Genomic DNA, 14,712 nt, shown 5'->3' with positions numbered 1-14,712 from the left:
CTGTTATCTAAGGACTTTCGAAGTTGCACTGACTCATCTTATATCGACCCACCCTCACGAGTAGATAAAGCTTCGTAGTATGTTGTTTGTATGATAGAACGTATAATATTTGCTGTGTTGCGTATATCCCTTAGTTATGTTATTGGCAATTAATATTGTTTGATTTTTATTCCGTCAAAGTTATAGATGGAAACAACCTTATTCAAAATAGTTTATCCAAAAGTATTAAAATGCATATCGTTTGAACTACAAAAATAAAAGTGCTTAAAAACATATCAAAAAACTTAACCGAACAAATTAGCACTGCGTCTGCGCAACATTTCATTCATTAAGATTACAATCTTTGTGTTGTTGTTCACAGATGTCGTTGCGTGCGTTAATTTCTTCCGCAGTCGGCAGATGGCGGTACATGACTGCCGAACCGCGAAGTTCTTTAGCAAACTTCTCATCTTTCAACCCCTCTTCATTTCCAAAAACAGTTTTCTGCATTTTAGAAATAAATGGAGTTACTTTGCAAACCAAGAGTCTGATACAGCTTGTTTCTTCCTCTGTACCCTGATCTTGAATTAATTCGTCAATGGTGTCAGGCAAGGATTCGTTTTTAGCTGCAGCGATAAGGTCCTGAAGACTCCTCGAGTTCTTGTTGAGGATCCAAGTTGTGGGGTCCTCAGATCGATAGGGTTTTGATGGTCTTCTTGGTGCTGAGAGAAACGTAGAAATCTGAAAGTGTAAAACATAAAAAAATCTAAATTTACAATTGCTTAAAATACGCTCTAGTTTATCTCTAGCCAGTGAGTGTCTAAACTAGTCAAGGAATCACAATGCAGTTGCGTCTTGCGCTTAAAAAAACCTCACACCGTTATAACACTCTAATCATAATAGATAGCGTATTGTTCCTAACCATTTGTGCCACAAACACTATAGCGTTCACAGCCACTGCGCTTATTTGGTTCGGCTGCAATCCAAACAGTCGCACTATTTGACGCAGAGGCGTTAAAGGACTCTGGGCTTCATTGACGTCATAATCCGGGCCTTTGTCTTGAGTATATGATTCGCTTTCACTGCTTGCTGAAGATTCCTCGCTGTGCAGATCGTTTTGAGGCCACCTCCGGTTGGTACTTGCAGGTTTGTTGGCAGTTTGGAATGCTCTGACCACGAATTCTGCTACTTTTAGTGCCACGGATTCGGAACCTGGAATTTAAATTCGGAACCTGGAATTGCGGATAGTACCTAGTCATGTTTCAAATCGTGGTGGCCTAGTGGGCAAAGAACCAGCCTCTCGAGTATGAGGGCGCGGGTTCGATGCCAGGTCAGGCAAGTACCAATGCAACTTTTCTAAGTTTGTATGTACTTTCTAAGTATATCTTAGACACCAATGACTGTGTTTCGGATGGCACGTTAAACTGTAGGTCCCGGCTGTCATTGAACATCTTTGGCAGTCGTTACGGGTAGTCAGAAGCCAGTAAGTCTGACAACAGGCTAACCAAGGGGTATCGGGTTGCCCGGGTAACTGGGTTGAGGAGGTCAGATAGGCAGTCGCTTCTTGTAAAGCAATGGTACTCAGCTGAATCCGGTTAGACTGGAAGCCGACCCCAACATAGTTGGGAAAAGGCTCGGAGGATGAGTCATGTTTTCATTTGGAACTTAAAATATCAGTACCTATGTATTTGTTAGTCTGTTGTTACCTAAACTGAGTGAATTGATTTGTCCTGAATTGTGGGGTGCAGTGCATTTGTGGGCTACCTTCATTTAATTTTTAGATTTAGGTAATAATTTACCAGAATGAATATGAGTTTGTGTAAGCTAAACAATGAAATCCTTGTTTCCAAAATTTATCTCATCCTTCTATTGATAGCCTTAGCCTGAATTATTGCAAGAAAATGTGTAATATATTTTAACGTACCAAGTAAATTCTGAGCAAACTTCATCCCGCTGCTCAATCGGTCCATCAGTCCATCATTTCTGTAAGGTTCACCAGCACAAACCACTTGGAAAGTAATGAGCAGCGCGCAAAGAACACGTAGCGCCATCTTGACGTCGCTGTGAGAACTAGATGGAGATGTACGGGGGAGCTTGCTCCATGCTTCGGTTCTTAGGGTCAATTCCCACTGAAAGAGCAGCGGCCGGCAGCGGCCGTAAGAGCACGGAAAATGTAAGAGCGCGGCGCGGTGCGGCGCCGCGCGGCGCCGCGCGGCCCGCCGCGCTCGCGCTCAATCCCTTGCAATTACGGCCGCTGCCGGCCGCTGCCGGCCGCTGCTCTTTCAGTGGGAATTGACCCTTACTGTAATGGGTGCGCGGGCGCAATTGTCGTACTAGAGCATAACATTTTATAGTAATTGTGTCTTTGTGCATGTATAGGGTGTTCAATCATTCATCAAGTGAAGGCATTATGTTAGTAGATACCTATAATAATTTTTATTTGCACATTTTCGGTAGTAAGTAACGAATAGTAAAACTTCTTAATTTGTATGTGTTTTAATAGATGGCGCCACTGATTCATCTTGAAAAGGATGCAACTGAAAGTGCAGGATGTGACTAATAAATCTCTGAGCTTAAGTTTTGTAATGATTATCTACGAATTAAAGAAAACTAACTTTTTATTTAATTCCTAATATGAATGTTATTTAGAAAAACTATGAATTAAAATGAATTAAGTGTATAATGTGTTCCTGTAAATAATTGTCTATTTAGTTGTACCTACATACTATTGTGAAGGTTCAAAACTCAAACTCAAAATATTTATTTGGTTTGTTTGGTTTTATGGTAAAATGCCAGAAACGATAGACCTTATAATGAATGATAGAGACTTGAAGATTGTTACAACTTTTTCATCCGTGTCGGTGAAGTGGTTCCCTCAAAACACAAGTGAAATCGCAGACAACAGCTAGTAGCTAAAGCATAGAATGCACACCCTCTATATAAATTTCGCGACACGTTGACAGACCGAAGACAATAGAAACGGAAATGTAGGCTATAGAAGAGCACAAAGCTTTCTTATTTGTTACAAAACATGAAATAGGAACATGCTTAAATGTGCAATTATAACTTAGTGTAAAAAGTAAAAAAAATACTTAGCTGCTTATACAAAACTATCTGCTAATGCTTGGCAAATTATTTGATGGTTCTTGCATCTTGTGCAATGGTTTGATCTTAATGGTGATCTTAATTAACCTATTGTTTTTTTTTACTGGTAGATCTTGGCCGTAAGAGAAGATACAAGACCCTATTTTGTCCTATGCTTGTGTGTGTATTTCGTACATCTTTTAACAACATCATCAAGGTACATTTTACGTTTGACACTGTAGATGTCTTTTGAACCCATCAGATAACAAAATTTACCCAGTTCAGAGATGAAATGTTGCACTGTTCCATTTATCATGACCGCTAGGCGATTGTCGCGCTTAGCAGACCATAATGATCACACCAGCCAGCGTTATGCTCAACTTTATTTCAACACCCGACATCCCATGAGCAACAGTCTCCCATCATGTTCATACTGTTCATCCTATGTTCTATATTCAAAATCTCGTCTGGTGACGTCACTTCTAGCGACGTCGCATTTCTAAACGATCTGCCTTTGGATAAGCTTTTACGGCTAAGGTCTTCACTGCAAGAACTCGTGACAGCGGAATACGAGAATGTCACAACAACTACACCGTCATACATACAAAGGTTTGGTGCAGAAGCCATGGCTATCCAAGGACCACCGCCCGTCAAGCGTGGCGACTACGAAGAGGGATTGTACAAGAAAGAAAGTTACAGCAAGATCAGCAACATATTTTCTATGTCTGTCACTACTCTTGCGTTTCTGGCGTTTGGCGGATATTTACTATGCTTGATAGTTCAAGCTGTGAAAGCGAAGCAGACGTATAATGCTGCGATTCCTACGACGCAACCGACGACATTCTTTGTGAGTGCAGGGATTAAGAAGAGGCCACAGAGCCAGTTCTCGGCTTATGGTCGGAGGAGGAGGGAGAACAGATTCAGGAGAAGTTTGAAGATGGTGGATCTACCTCCGGAGCAGCTGTTTGACGCGTTATTGCAAGTATGCGAGGGTTACGCCAAGTGGTCTGAGAGAAAAGGGGACATTGGGGATTTTTAAAAGGATTTAGTTCTGTGACTGTGTACCAGACTCTAACGTGCATTTTTACTTTTTATACGATTTTTGAAACGACCAAAATTCTTTGATGTTTATTGCATTTTGGTGTAATGGTAGGAAGTACCTGAGCAAGTGGTATTGTGTGAGTAGAATTGTATATATAGAATGATATATTCAAATACTCTTCAGTTTTCCAGGTATATTTAAGTTTTAAATGTTATTTATGCATTCCATCTTAATAGAATCAGCACATAAAGACTATGAAGATATTATTATTTTTCACTAAAAGCCGAGCGCACAAAACGCTGTTTACATTAAAAGCAGGAAGCCAGATTGCCCAGCAATATACCTACAATCTGTAAACGTTTTCAAACTGTCAAATAATCACGCTAACACCTAATAATAGCTGCATCTTCGCTTTAAAGATCCTATTGTACATTCCTCTCAAGTGAAGATTCGCTCTTAGCTTACGTCACTAAAAACTCGACTCAATAGTGTTGGTTGAGAGTCTATATTCGAATGTGGGGAGAGACTTTTTTATGATATTGTAGCATGTAGCGAGTGTTCGGTTTTGTTTGTAAGAGCTGGTAATGAGGGGGCTGCGTTCGGTCTGTCATCGCGCTCGCTCGACTGTTTATACCCCAGTACCCACATACACGGTTACTGACGCGAAATAGCCGTGTAACGTGGCTTATAAAAATAAATTTTTAATTTAACTACCGCCTATAAAACTGTTTGTAATTTAAAATAACTCTGTTTTATACTCATTAAGATTGTTGAAAATTTTCTTTGTTAAATTCTTTCTTAAACATAATAATTAATGTTGGAAACTTAAATTAGAAAGAGATATTAGTTTTTTCATTCAGTTTAAGCTTTTTTTAAATGCCTTCGTGAAAGTTTAGTTCCAATTGCTATGTAAGGAATAATACTTTTTAACGAACTTCAAGAACAAACTACAATTTTAAGAAAGTTAAAATAACATAGAAAATGTTCTTAAACGAAGTTAAACCGAGTTTACGAGAAAGTGGTGCATTCGTATTGGTTCCCAGGCGACGCGAGATAAAGACTCTTACACACCACATGCCACCGACGACGTGTAAACAAGCTCACTTCTGCATCTTAGATAATTATCTTTTTAAACGTCGCTTCTGTATTACTGCTTTTTACTGTATTTTATTTTAGTGTTCCTAATAAAAAACGTTGACGAAATAAAATGTGATTAATCCTGTATTAATGATTTGCAGAGTAATTTCAAACCTTTCATTTTCATCTAAGTACTTATTCACTTATTTATTTTAGTAAAAAATCTTTGACATTGGCTTCAGAAAAATCACCAATTTTCTGATCAAACTTAATGTAGTAGATTAAATGCAGTACCTTTGTAGGCAAGTGTACATTAATATTAACCGAGGTGTGTGCTTGAAAGTTTTTATTGCAGATAATAAAATGAGAATGTTCATTTGTAAGCATTAGGTACTGCCTACGTTTTCCGGGTAAACACCATTCACTTAGTAAAAATCAGTTTTATAATAGAGCGTAGGATGGCATCCGTGTATTGTAAAATGTCGGCTTGTAAAAAAATCACAATTAAATTTTTCAAATATAACATCTAAATATTTTTTAAGTATTCATACCTTAACGGCAAAAATTCTCAACTGCTTTGTGCCCATCTATTAACACCATGTTGTGCTTACACCTGGACAGTGAAGATTGCTTAGTTCTTTATAAGAGGTGATACATATGTATCACCAATTCATATGAATTAGAGAAAAATCACGACTTCCAGCGATTAAAGATAAATTGTTAAGGTAAAACTCAATAAGCTTTTCAGGCTAGACACTAGACAAATGAGTCAGAATTACCCATTCTGTTATTGTATTTTCAGGCTTCACTATTCCGGTGTGATTAACTATTCCTGCCAATCGAACTTTTGTTTTCAATCTTAATATATCAATGGATAGAACTAAGCGTACCTCTTTCCATAGAATTCAATGCTGAGTCACTGCCCACACCATCTAATGAGGTAATTCGAGGAATTTTGCTATACTATAGTTTCTGAAAATTAATAAATTGAAAAAGCTCTTGGAAAAACAGTGGTTTTTCCTTATCGTTGATTTTGAAAAACCGTGCACCTTCGTCTGTAAGTCCTACAATGATTCATACATAATGGGTACCAACTTATGTATGCAGATACTTTTACCTCCCCACTCAGAGACATTTAATGATTACTTAAGCCATTCCTTAATGAAGGATTTGTATGACATTCCTGCCCATTTTCACCAACAATCTCTTAATCTAAGTGCCACTTAGAATAAGGGCTCTCCCAATTTTGACATAAATAACTATGGATAAGGGATACGGGAACTTTGGTGAAAACGAAATTCTTATTAAGTGTTCCGTAAATGCTCTTAGGGGATCCCTTAATTTAGGTATTTGTTGGTGAAAATGGGCATCAGTCACTAAGGAGTGACTTAAGTACCTAATCATTAAATGTCTCTGAAGAGTGTGACTGAATGTACATTTATAATAGAGTTATTATAAGTGAAGGCAAATGCTACGATTGTCAATTACAATTTCAAACATGACACTAATCACTCAATATGCCTATTGTATCAATTTACCACAACATGTTTTATTCATTATCCAGATCATAAAATCAAAAGAAACCTCCTCAAAAGAATCACAATAGTATTATGTTTACTAAAACGATAGTGAATTGAATAATTTAACATTTTATTTAATGGCTCGATTTATTCGTGCTAATATGACTCGAATAATCGAGTGTGTTTAGGTCAAAGGTTTACGATTGGGACCCTCTAAACTAAATTGAATTCGACTCGGAATCGCATCGTAAAAGATCTCATTGCAAGACTTTACAATCGATTCGAATGTTATGGGATTTTCGACAAAGCGCTTTAAAATAAAATATGGGTACGAAGGCAACTGCACCTCGCGCTTTGTCAACGTAATGTTGTCATTATTGCATGCATACTAAACTGGGAATTTCCTGGTTAGAATTGTTCAAATCAATAAGTTATCGGTGCATTTATGTTCATCTGAGAAAAAAAACATAATGAAGTAGTATCGCTAACTTCATGCTCTACGTAGAAAAGCCTACTTACGTAGGTCTTATTTAACGCATATATCGGAGTTCTTGTTCAGAGAATTTGTGTAAAGAAATAAATGTTATTTCTTTTGTAAGTACCTTACTAGCAACGTAGGTATTCTTAAGCTTAATTTCTCTTTTTCAGTTGAACTATGATTTTGTGATATATTATGTTCAACCGTGAATTGTAAGAGTCAAAGAGCTCAAGTATGTTGTGTAATGTAATAGTGTTGGATATCCCCCAACTGCCTCAAGAATCTTTAAATCCTGATTAAGTAATTGAGAAAAATGTAATAAGTAAGTACCAAAAACCGTTTTCAAATAAGAAATAGCATTTGCCTAACTATCGACTTTTACAGTAATATTAATTTCCATAGCTATGCAAAATTAGATATATAATATAAAATTAGATATGTACTGGAACGACGCGCCCTAAGGACACATTTTGTAATCTATTGGCTATTACATAAAAGCAACTTAACGACCTACGTTTATGTTATCTGCCACCCACCTAAGGTTCAGGAATGTGTCACCAATCAATAATACTTAACTTTATAGTCTGCGGCGCCTTTGATTTACATTTATTGTTAATTGTCAAGCTAATCTAATCACTGTAAAACAAGGCTAAAAGTTTTCTGTACAGGTATAAATTGGTCGATCATGTAATCAATCAAGTTAATCTTTCGCAAATCATAAACCCACTTTCCAAGTTATATCAAAGAATCGAACCAATTGAAACTACGAAACCAGCACGATTATTGTGGAAAACACCTATCTTTGCAACATCCATGTTCACTAAGTATTTTGCTATACAGGAATGAATTTTATCCAGTGCGCAAACTTTGTGAACTTATAGTTAAATAAGTTTTATAGATACGTATATTTTTATTTTGTAGTGTTTTAGTACAAAAAAGAAAAGTTATTGATATCGAAAGATGTTTATTTTGTAACCGATAGTACGGTCACAGTCGTCATAGTATGCACGGCGGCAACGCGAAACCGGTTTACCGACGCGTGCTCCGCTCGGCGCGCGTAAGAATAGTTGGTATCCATATTTTGATGATTTTAGGGCGGACAAAAGAATGAAAAAAAAAAATTTTACTGATGATGCAGATAATGTTCTGTTAACGATTCTGGACCACCAGTTTTTTTTTGCGCACTGCTTAAAATTCATTCCTGTATTGAACTTTCTGCTATAAAGTAGAAAACAATGGATGTGATATAAAGTATGGTCCTCCTTATAGGTTCCGATAACGGCGACAAATGTACACGTACTCAATAAATAGTGATAGATAGAAATAAGAGTAAAAGAATAAGAATAGAATAAGAAGAATAAGAATCTTTATTTGCAGAGACACGGTATTAGGTACAGGTGTTTTGGTAAATTACATAACGTACATGCATATCTCACCGCTCAATCGGTATGCAAATTTCGAGTAGACACTGGTACATACTACAGATCAAAAGAACAATCTTTTGCAGAAGAATGCTTTACGTCACGCCCTATATCAAATTGCCTCTTATTCAATTCATAAACCCGTTATCAATACCAGAAACAAACGTCTCACAACACAGTTGCAGCAACCATATGGCTTAGTTTCAACAGCACACATAAATTGCTACAAACCGCATCTAACACCGGCAAATAAACACCTAGAAATAGGTAATAACAAGGTCCTATCTCATCTACATCATAATAAGGAATTATAGAGATTTGCAATTACTTCGTTACGGCGCTCATTGAGATAACTCAGGCACTTTAAAATCATTCATTAGCACACATCGGCGTCACTCGCTGATAAGTGATAAGTATGATCTACTGAGCTGTTTGGTAACCAGTTTCATAACTACTGCTAGGCATAAGTGCTGGAATAGTAAAAGATCGTAACATCGTGCCTTGGTACAGTCGTAACTAGTCGATAACGATATTGCTCAGGCGTCGCTGTATTGCTTGCTATGAAAACTTGAAGCGATATATCTAACAAGTATCTATTTAAATGGGACTTGGATAGTCTTCGGTTATTGCTTCTTAAATGTTTTGTATTTATCAATTTGTTGAGCAATTTTTACGACTTTGAGGATTTTCTAAAGATGTTAGGGAAAATAGTGAAAAGTATGCTTTACTCGCATCTATCTTAACTTATTGGATTTTACCGTGTGTATTGTCCTGTAGCTAACTGACTACATAAAATAGCTATGCCTAGCCTAATGTAAACTGTGGGAAAATCAGAGTAACTTTAGGTATTTCCTACCTAATTCACATTAAACAGATCACTAATTAGATAATATATGCAAAAACAACTATTTCAAAGTATTAATCTTTTTATAGATATGCAAATAGATACGAGCGGAGCGTCATATAATACGCCAATCGGACTATGAATTATTATTATGAACGCAGGCCCAACAAATTACCATTCAAAATGGCACGATGTTCATACAGTGAACGCATACTGGCACAGATAGTGACTAGTTGCAACACTCGTGTATGGCCACATGCCCACTTAGGCATTACATTAAGAAACTAACAATAAATATCTCAGGCAACAAAATACATCGCGCACTCTGTTGACAAATCCTGCAATAAAATATAAGCATTTACAATAAAATTAATTATTATTTACACGGTGCGGTGGGCGCGAGAATTCAAGTTGGAACACAGTGGATAAGCCAAAGGATATTTTCGGAATATGAACGATGTTCGTATGTTTATTTGAATCAAATTATTTCCTCGCGTATTCGCTAACTCCTCGTAAAATCGTCGAAATATGTGAGCTTATCATTTGTTTCACTAATGTCTGTATTGTATTCGTTAACTTGATTCGCAATGCAACGGGCCTTGATCTGAATATATGCAATTTATGACACCAAGCTTTACTGCCCCGTATCCTTAAACAACTCAGGACAATAAGTAATGATTTGACGAATATCAATTTTAACTCAAGTCGTATAGCATTCAAATTAACATTATAACATGAAGTAACTGCGGCTCGTCTGAAAATCATCTTTTACTAAGTAATATTATATAGCCTATATCTTCCGATAAGCTTGTATAGAAACACTCAAAAGTTACACATATAAGGTGACTCAGTCTGGTCCATACAAACCTTACCACCAGTTCCGCCATGCTGGAGGTCCGGGGACCCCGCGGCGCCTTGCTTTATCGCACGCTGCGCCCGCGCCGGACACCTCACGTCCCCCTCTTTACCGTGTAGGGTCACCATCTTATCCACAACATTCGTACACGCCTACGAACCGATATTGAGGAAGTGCTGACCGTTTTGTAAAGCCGTTTTTGGTGATGCTTCATTGGATCCAGTTACGAGCCTTTGTCCAAATTGTGTGTCTGTGAAAATGGAGGAAAGTCTGCGTGGGTGGGTATGGAAAGCCGGACTTGATTTGGACTGAAACTTGAAAGTTTTTGTCAGATACTTGTGCAGAAGTATGTTCGGTTTCTTTCTTTCTTTTTTTATTTAATAAATTTACAATTAAAGAAGATACAAAGGAATAGAAAAAGCTTTGATTGATTTAATCGTGATATCAGTCTATTCATTAATTAAATACCTACAACCCTAAGGACCTGCCATGTTCCGAAACAATAAAAGCAACCAACTACATCAAAAACAAAAAGCTACAACATTCAACCTTTTTAAAAAGTAATTCATCTAGCTAATAAGCAATTAAAATTCAAAAACAGGCGTTACAAGAGTATCGATCATGTCCCATTGAGCTGCTACTAAATTATTTTTATGTTGACCGCTTCCTGAGAAATTGACACGAGATACGGGAATACGGCGCCTGGGCATACACGCACTCAACAAATTACGATACCGTCACAACACTACTAATTGACAATTTAGTTTGCATAGCATTATTACACTGACCACCTATTATAATGTAGGATATAGGAGGATGTAGGCTGCTATAGACAAGTATTGGTTGTCGAACAGAGAAAGGTTTTTTAAACCTATCAATAAAAATATAATTTAAGGTCATCATGCATGTTAAAACACATTAGCACCCAGGCTCATAAAACTAAGGTGTTAATTACAAAATAGTCAACAAATAAACGCATAAATTTGCGATGAACGCGTCCAAATGAGAAACTATTCCATCGATGCCGTGCAACATGGGAGCATTTTCTCATTAATTAATTAAATACACAGTACGAAATTGAGTGCACCGTACAAACCGCTACCCGGGTGTTTTACGAGCGTCCCGCGGCAATCATAATTCGTCTCTGGGCCTCCGCCGGCCTCGCAGGCGTCTCTACGGACTTTTATTGTGATTTACACTCCAACAACCTTTGTTACTCCTTGTGCACCTTTTTTGCAATGTGCACGATCTGAATTTACGCGGGTAAATGCCGATTCCGTGGATTGTGATCCGATAGCAAAGAGGCTAGGCTCATTTTGATAGGTTGAACCATTTTGGGTAAGGATATTCGCTAAAATATTTTGGAAAAGATTGATAGAAAGTATTTTCAAATCTTCCCCGAGTTTATGATTAGCCATTACGATGACTACGTTGCACGGATCAGTATAAAATAGAACCTTTGGCCATATTAATAAAAAAAGTTGTGAAAGTTTGTGAACATTTAAGACTCTAATAATTTGGGTATCATATATGCCTATTATCGTATTTCCTAATAATTTAATTAGAAGTCATCATTTTAATAACATTCCATAGCACACTTAGTTACTAATCAACCTCCTGAGAATTAGAATTTTAGGAATAGCCGATCATTTGATATCATCAAAATTAGTTAATAGGAATCGAAGGCCTCAATAAAATTAATAACTATAAAATTAATAGCAAGTATAAAATTAACAAAAAACTCAAGATGGAGGTTGAAATTTGAAATCTCTATCCGTGTGCTATGGTATGCTTAGAATAGCAATAAAAATACAATTTCCTTTTCCCACTTAGTTAATGTGGTATCTATTCCAACGTCTATTAATAATATTTTATTGATTGGAGTTAATGATTTTGTGCATTTATTACTATAAAAAATTCATTGAATACATATATATCGAGCTAATTTCCAACATTAATAGGCTATTAATATTGAATTTCATATAGAATATTGTATTAAAATGCGATTATGCAAATATTATTAGTTCTTAATAAACAGTTTACATCTGATGGGCGCGCCACACGAGAGCGTCCGATAGCCGCGGCGCGCGGGCCCGCCCGCTCCTAATTACAATAAATACAACAACACATTAGAATCGATCACATCGGAAAGTTATTCGTGTTATTTATCGGAACTAATAAAAGTGATGTACGGTTATCGGCTTTTATATATTTTTAGGGTTCTCCCGTTAACTTGCTCGAGAAAGAACCTTAATCTGCCAAATGACACACATACTTTTAAAAGTAGGTAGTTAAATCATATTAAGAATTCTTGGAGAGACGCAAAGCAAATAACATTTAATTAAAAAACATCACACGTTTTTTTCGTATGTCTTAAATCATGTGAATAAAATATTTAAAACAAATAATTGCCACCTGGGTGTTCCGAAAATTAATTAATTTAGGTAAACTTCAATATCGCTTTAGTAATAAAATGGTTGAAACTGGTTATTTCCAAGTAGCTTTGTATCTTGCCAATATGGCAAAAACCCAAAGGGCAGAGGCTTTACTCTCTCGACGAAAAAGAACCATTAGGCAAAGCTTTGAAAGTTTTCTAAAAGAATTAAGTATTTAATTATTAAATTAGAATTAAGTATATGTAATACTTACATTAGACTTGTTATGCGTAGCGGCAATGTTAGATTTCATTGTAGTTTTTCCAATGTTACATTTTATGAGACTGTTAGATTATTTCTAAATACTCGCTCTAAATGTCCCGCCAGTTTTTACCAAACATTTTAATAAATCATAATTTAAATAAAAACGAAATAGCAAAAAATACAAAAGCGCAACACACATACAAAAAAGTGTCCTTAAAAATCCGACGACGAAAAATCAATAAACACAAAACTGTGAATACTGAACCAATTAGTTGGGAATAATGTTTTGTCAGGTTTGTTTTATTACGAACAGGAACAGATATTTAAGGCGGTTGTTATGGGATCCGTGGCGAGTCTCACACGACGCGGTATTATTTATTACATTTATTGGGCGCGAGCTTATGCCTCGATATAAAGCATTTCCCCGGGCGACATCCAAGTACACCGGCCACTAACTTGGGGGTGTATTCTCGTGTTTATAAAATTCATAAAATTTTTATATTTAATTTTTAAAAATTAGTAACGAAAAAAAATTTTGCATCTTACTGTATTTGTAAGATGATATTAAAAAAAATGATTTTAAAAAAATTATAAAAATTATGACTGGATATTTACAAAAAAAAAAAGATTGATCGTACCTCGTTTACAAAAAAAGGAATATACAGTGACATACATAGGTGATTCGCAGCAGGAAACCAAAGATTTATATTATTGATTTCTAATTACATAATTGCTGGGAGCATAAAATTTTATCGATTTTAATATCATGTTGAAAAACAAGTTTTTAAATAGGTATTTGGATAACATTTTAGAATTCTTCGAGATACTTACATTAGTGGATAGATAATTGCAGATTCCACGCGTAGTTGAGTATTCGTTTTGTTACTATGAACTTAAAAATAAAGTTAGTTATAGTAGTAGCCTTTGCTTTACTCGATATTTGCAAAATTCGTAACAACATTTAAAAAGCGAATTTCAATCTTGCAGGTATGTAAGTAGTACCAATACTTAACTATCAAAGTTGTTAAAATACGACTTTTTAATCTACCCAAATAAATTGCTTACTTGCCTCCAACAATCGACATTCGTAAACAACATGAAAATAGCCCCCCGCGATCTGAGTCTCGTTCGGCAGACTTATGAGGATAATTCAAGTCAACAATACACTTTATTAACAGTTACTTATGCGTTCCGTGATGATATCGCGCCTACAATTAAATATTAATATGTGTTCGAAAGGTCGTGGGCGATCCAAAGAGATTTATCAGCTGTTTATGTCCCCCCTACTTGGTAACAATATATGTCATAGGTGAGACGGGATTTATGGAGACTTTTTGATGAACTGCTACTTGGCTTAGAGGAAATTATGAAGATTAGTTGCGGTGTGATTTTAAGTTGTGTTTAGTGAATAGTGTAACTATGGAAGTTGGGTAATATCTGATTCAAAATAACTTATTCTGCTAGCAGTATAGGGATGTGTGTGATGGGGTCTTGCAGCGGATCCTGTCTTTTCAACAATGAAAATGCATGTAGGCAGGTACATTTCCACACGTAAGGTTAAGTGTGTTGATGTTCACATATAGATAAACTAATCCGACAGGGAACACTCGTAATTTAAACAACTGTTGATGAACAACTGAGAAAAATCGTCATCAATATTCCTGGGTACATACATAGCATACTCAATTGCCTTAATTAACCATGTAAATGAAAACAGGGACTCTTCCACACAAAATTCTATAAATTCTTAAAAGTATAGTCATAGCGCGCTG

General features: G+C 36.2%; 2 protein-coding genes across 2 annotated transcripts; one reads left to right on the top strand and one right to left on the bottom strand.

Annotated features, from left to right (window-relative positions):
- Positions 1-245: 245 nt before the first annotated feature.
- On the bottom strand, positions 246-2,030 carry LOC124636520. The gene is made up of 3 exons (XM_047172639.1): positions 1,904-2,030; positions 902-1,191; positions 246-720 (listed from the first exon to the last, which is right to left on the bottom strand). The coding sequence occupies exons 1-3, from the start codon at positions 2,028-2,030 to the stop codon at positions 322-324; spliced, it is 816 nt and encodes a 271-aa protein (XP_047028595.1). The 3' UTR covers positions 246-321.
- Positions 2,031-3,487: 1,457 nt separating this feature from the next.
- LOC124636655 lies at positions 3,488-4,102 on the top strand. Its single transcript, XM_047172817.1, has one exon. It carries the CDS (start codon positions 3,488-3,490, stop codon positions 4,100-4,102), a length of 615 nt encoding a protein of 204 aa, XP_047028773.1.
- The last annotated feature ends 10,610 nt before the right edge of the window (positions 4,103-14,712 follow it).

This window comes from Helicoverpa zea, chromosome 14, assembly GCF_022581195.2.
Source record: "Helicoverpa zea isolate HzStark_Cry1AcR chromosome 14, ilHelZeax1.1, whole genome shotgun sequence".
NCBI lineage: Eukaryota > Metazoa > Arthropoda > Insecta > Lepidoptera > Noctuidae > Helicoverpa > Helicoverpa zea.
Note: the sequence above shows the minus strand (reverse complement) of the source record. Positions and strands in the feature narration are given on the sequence as shown.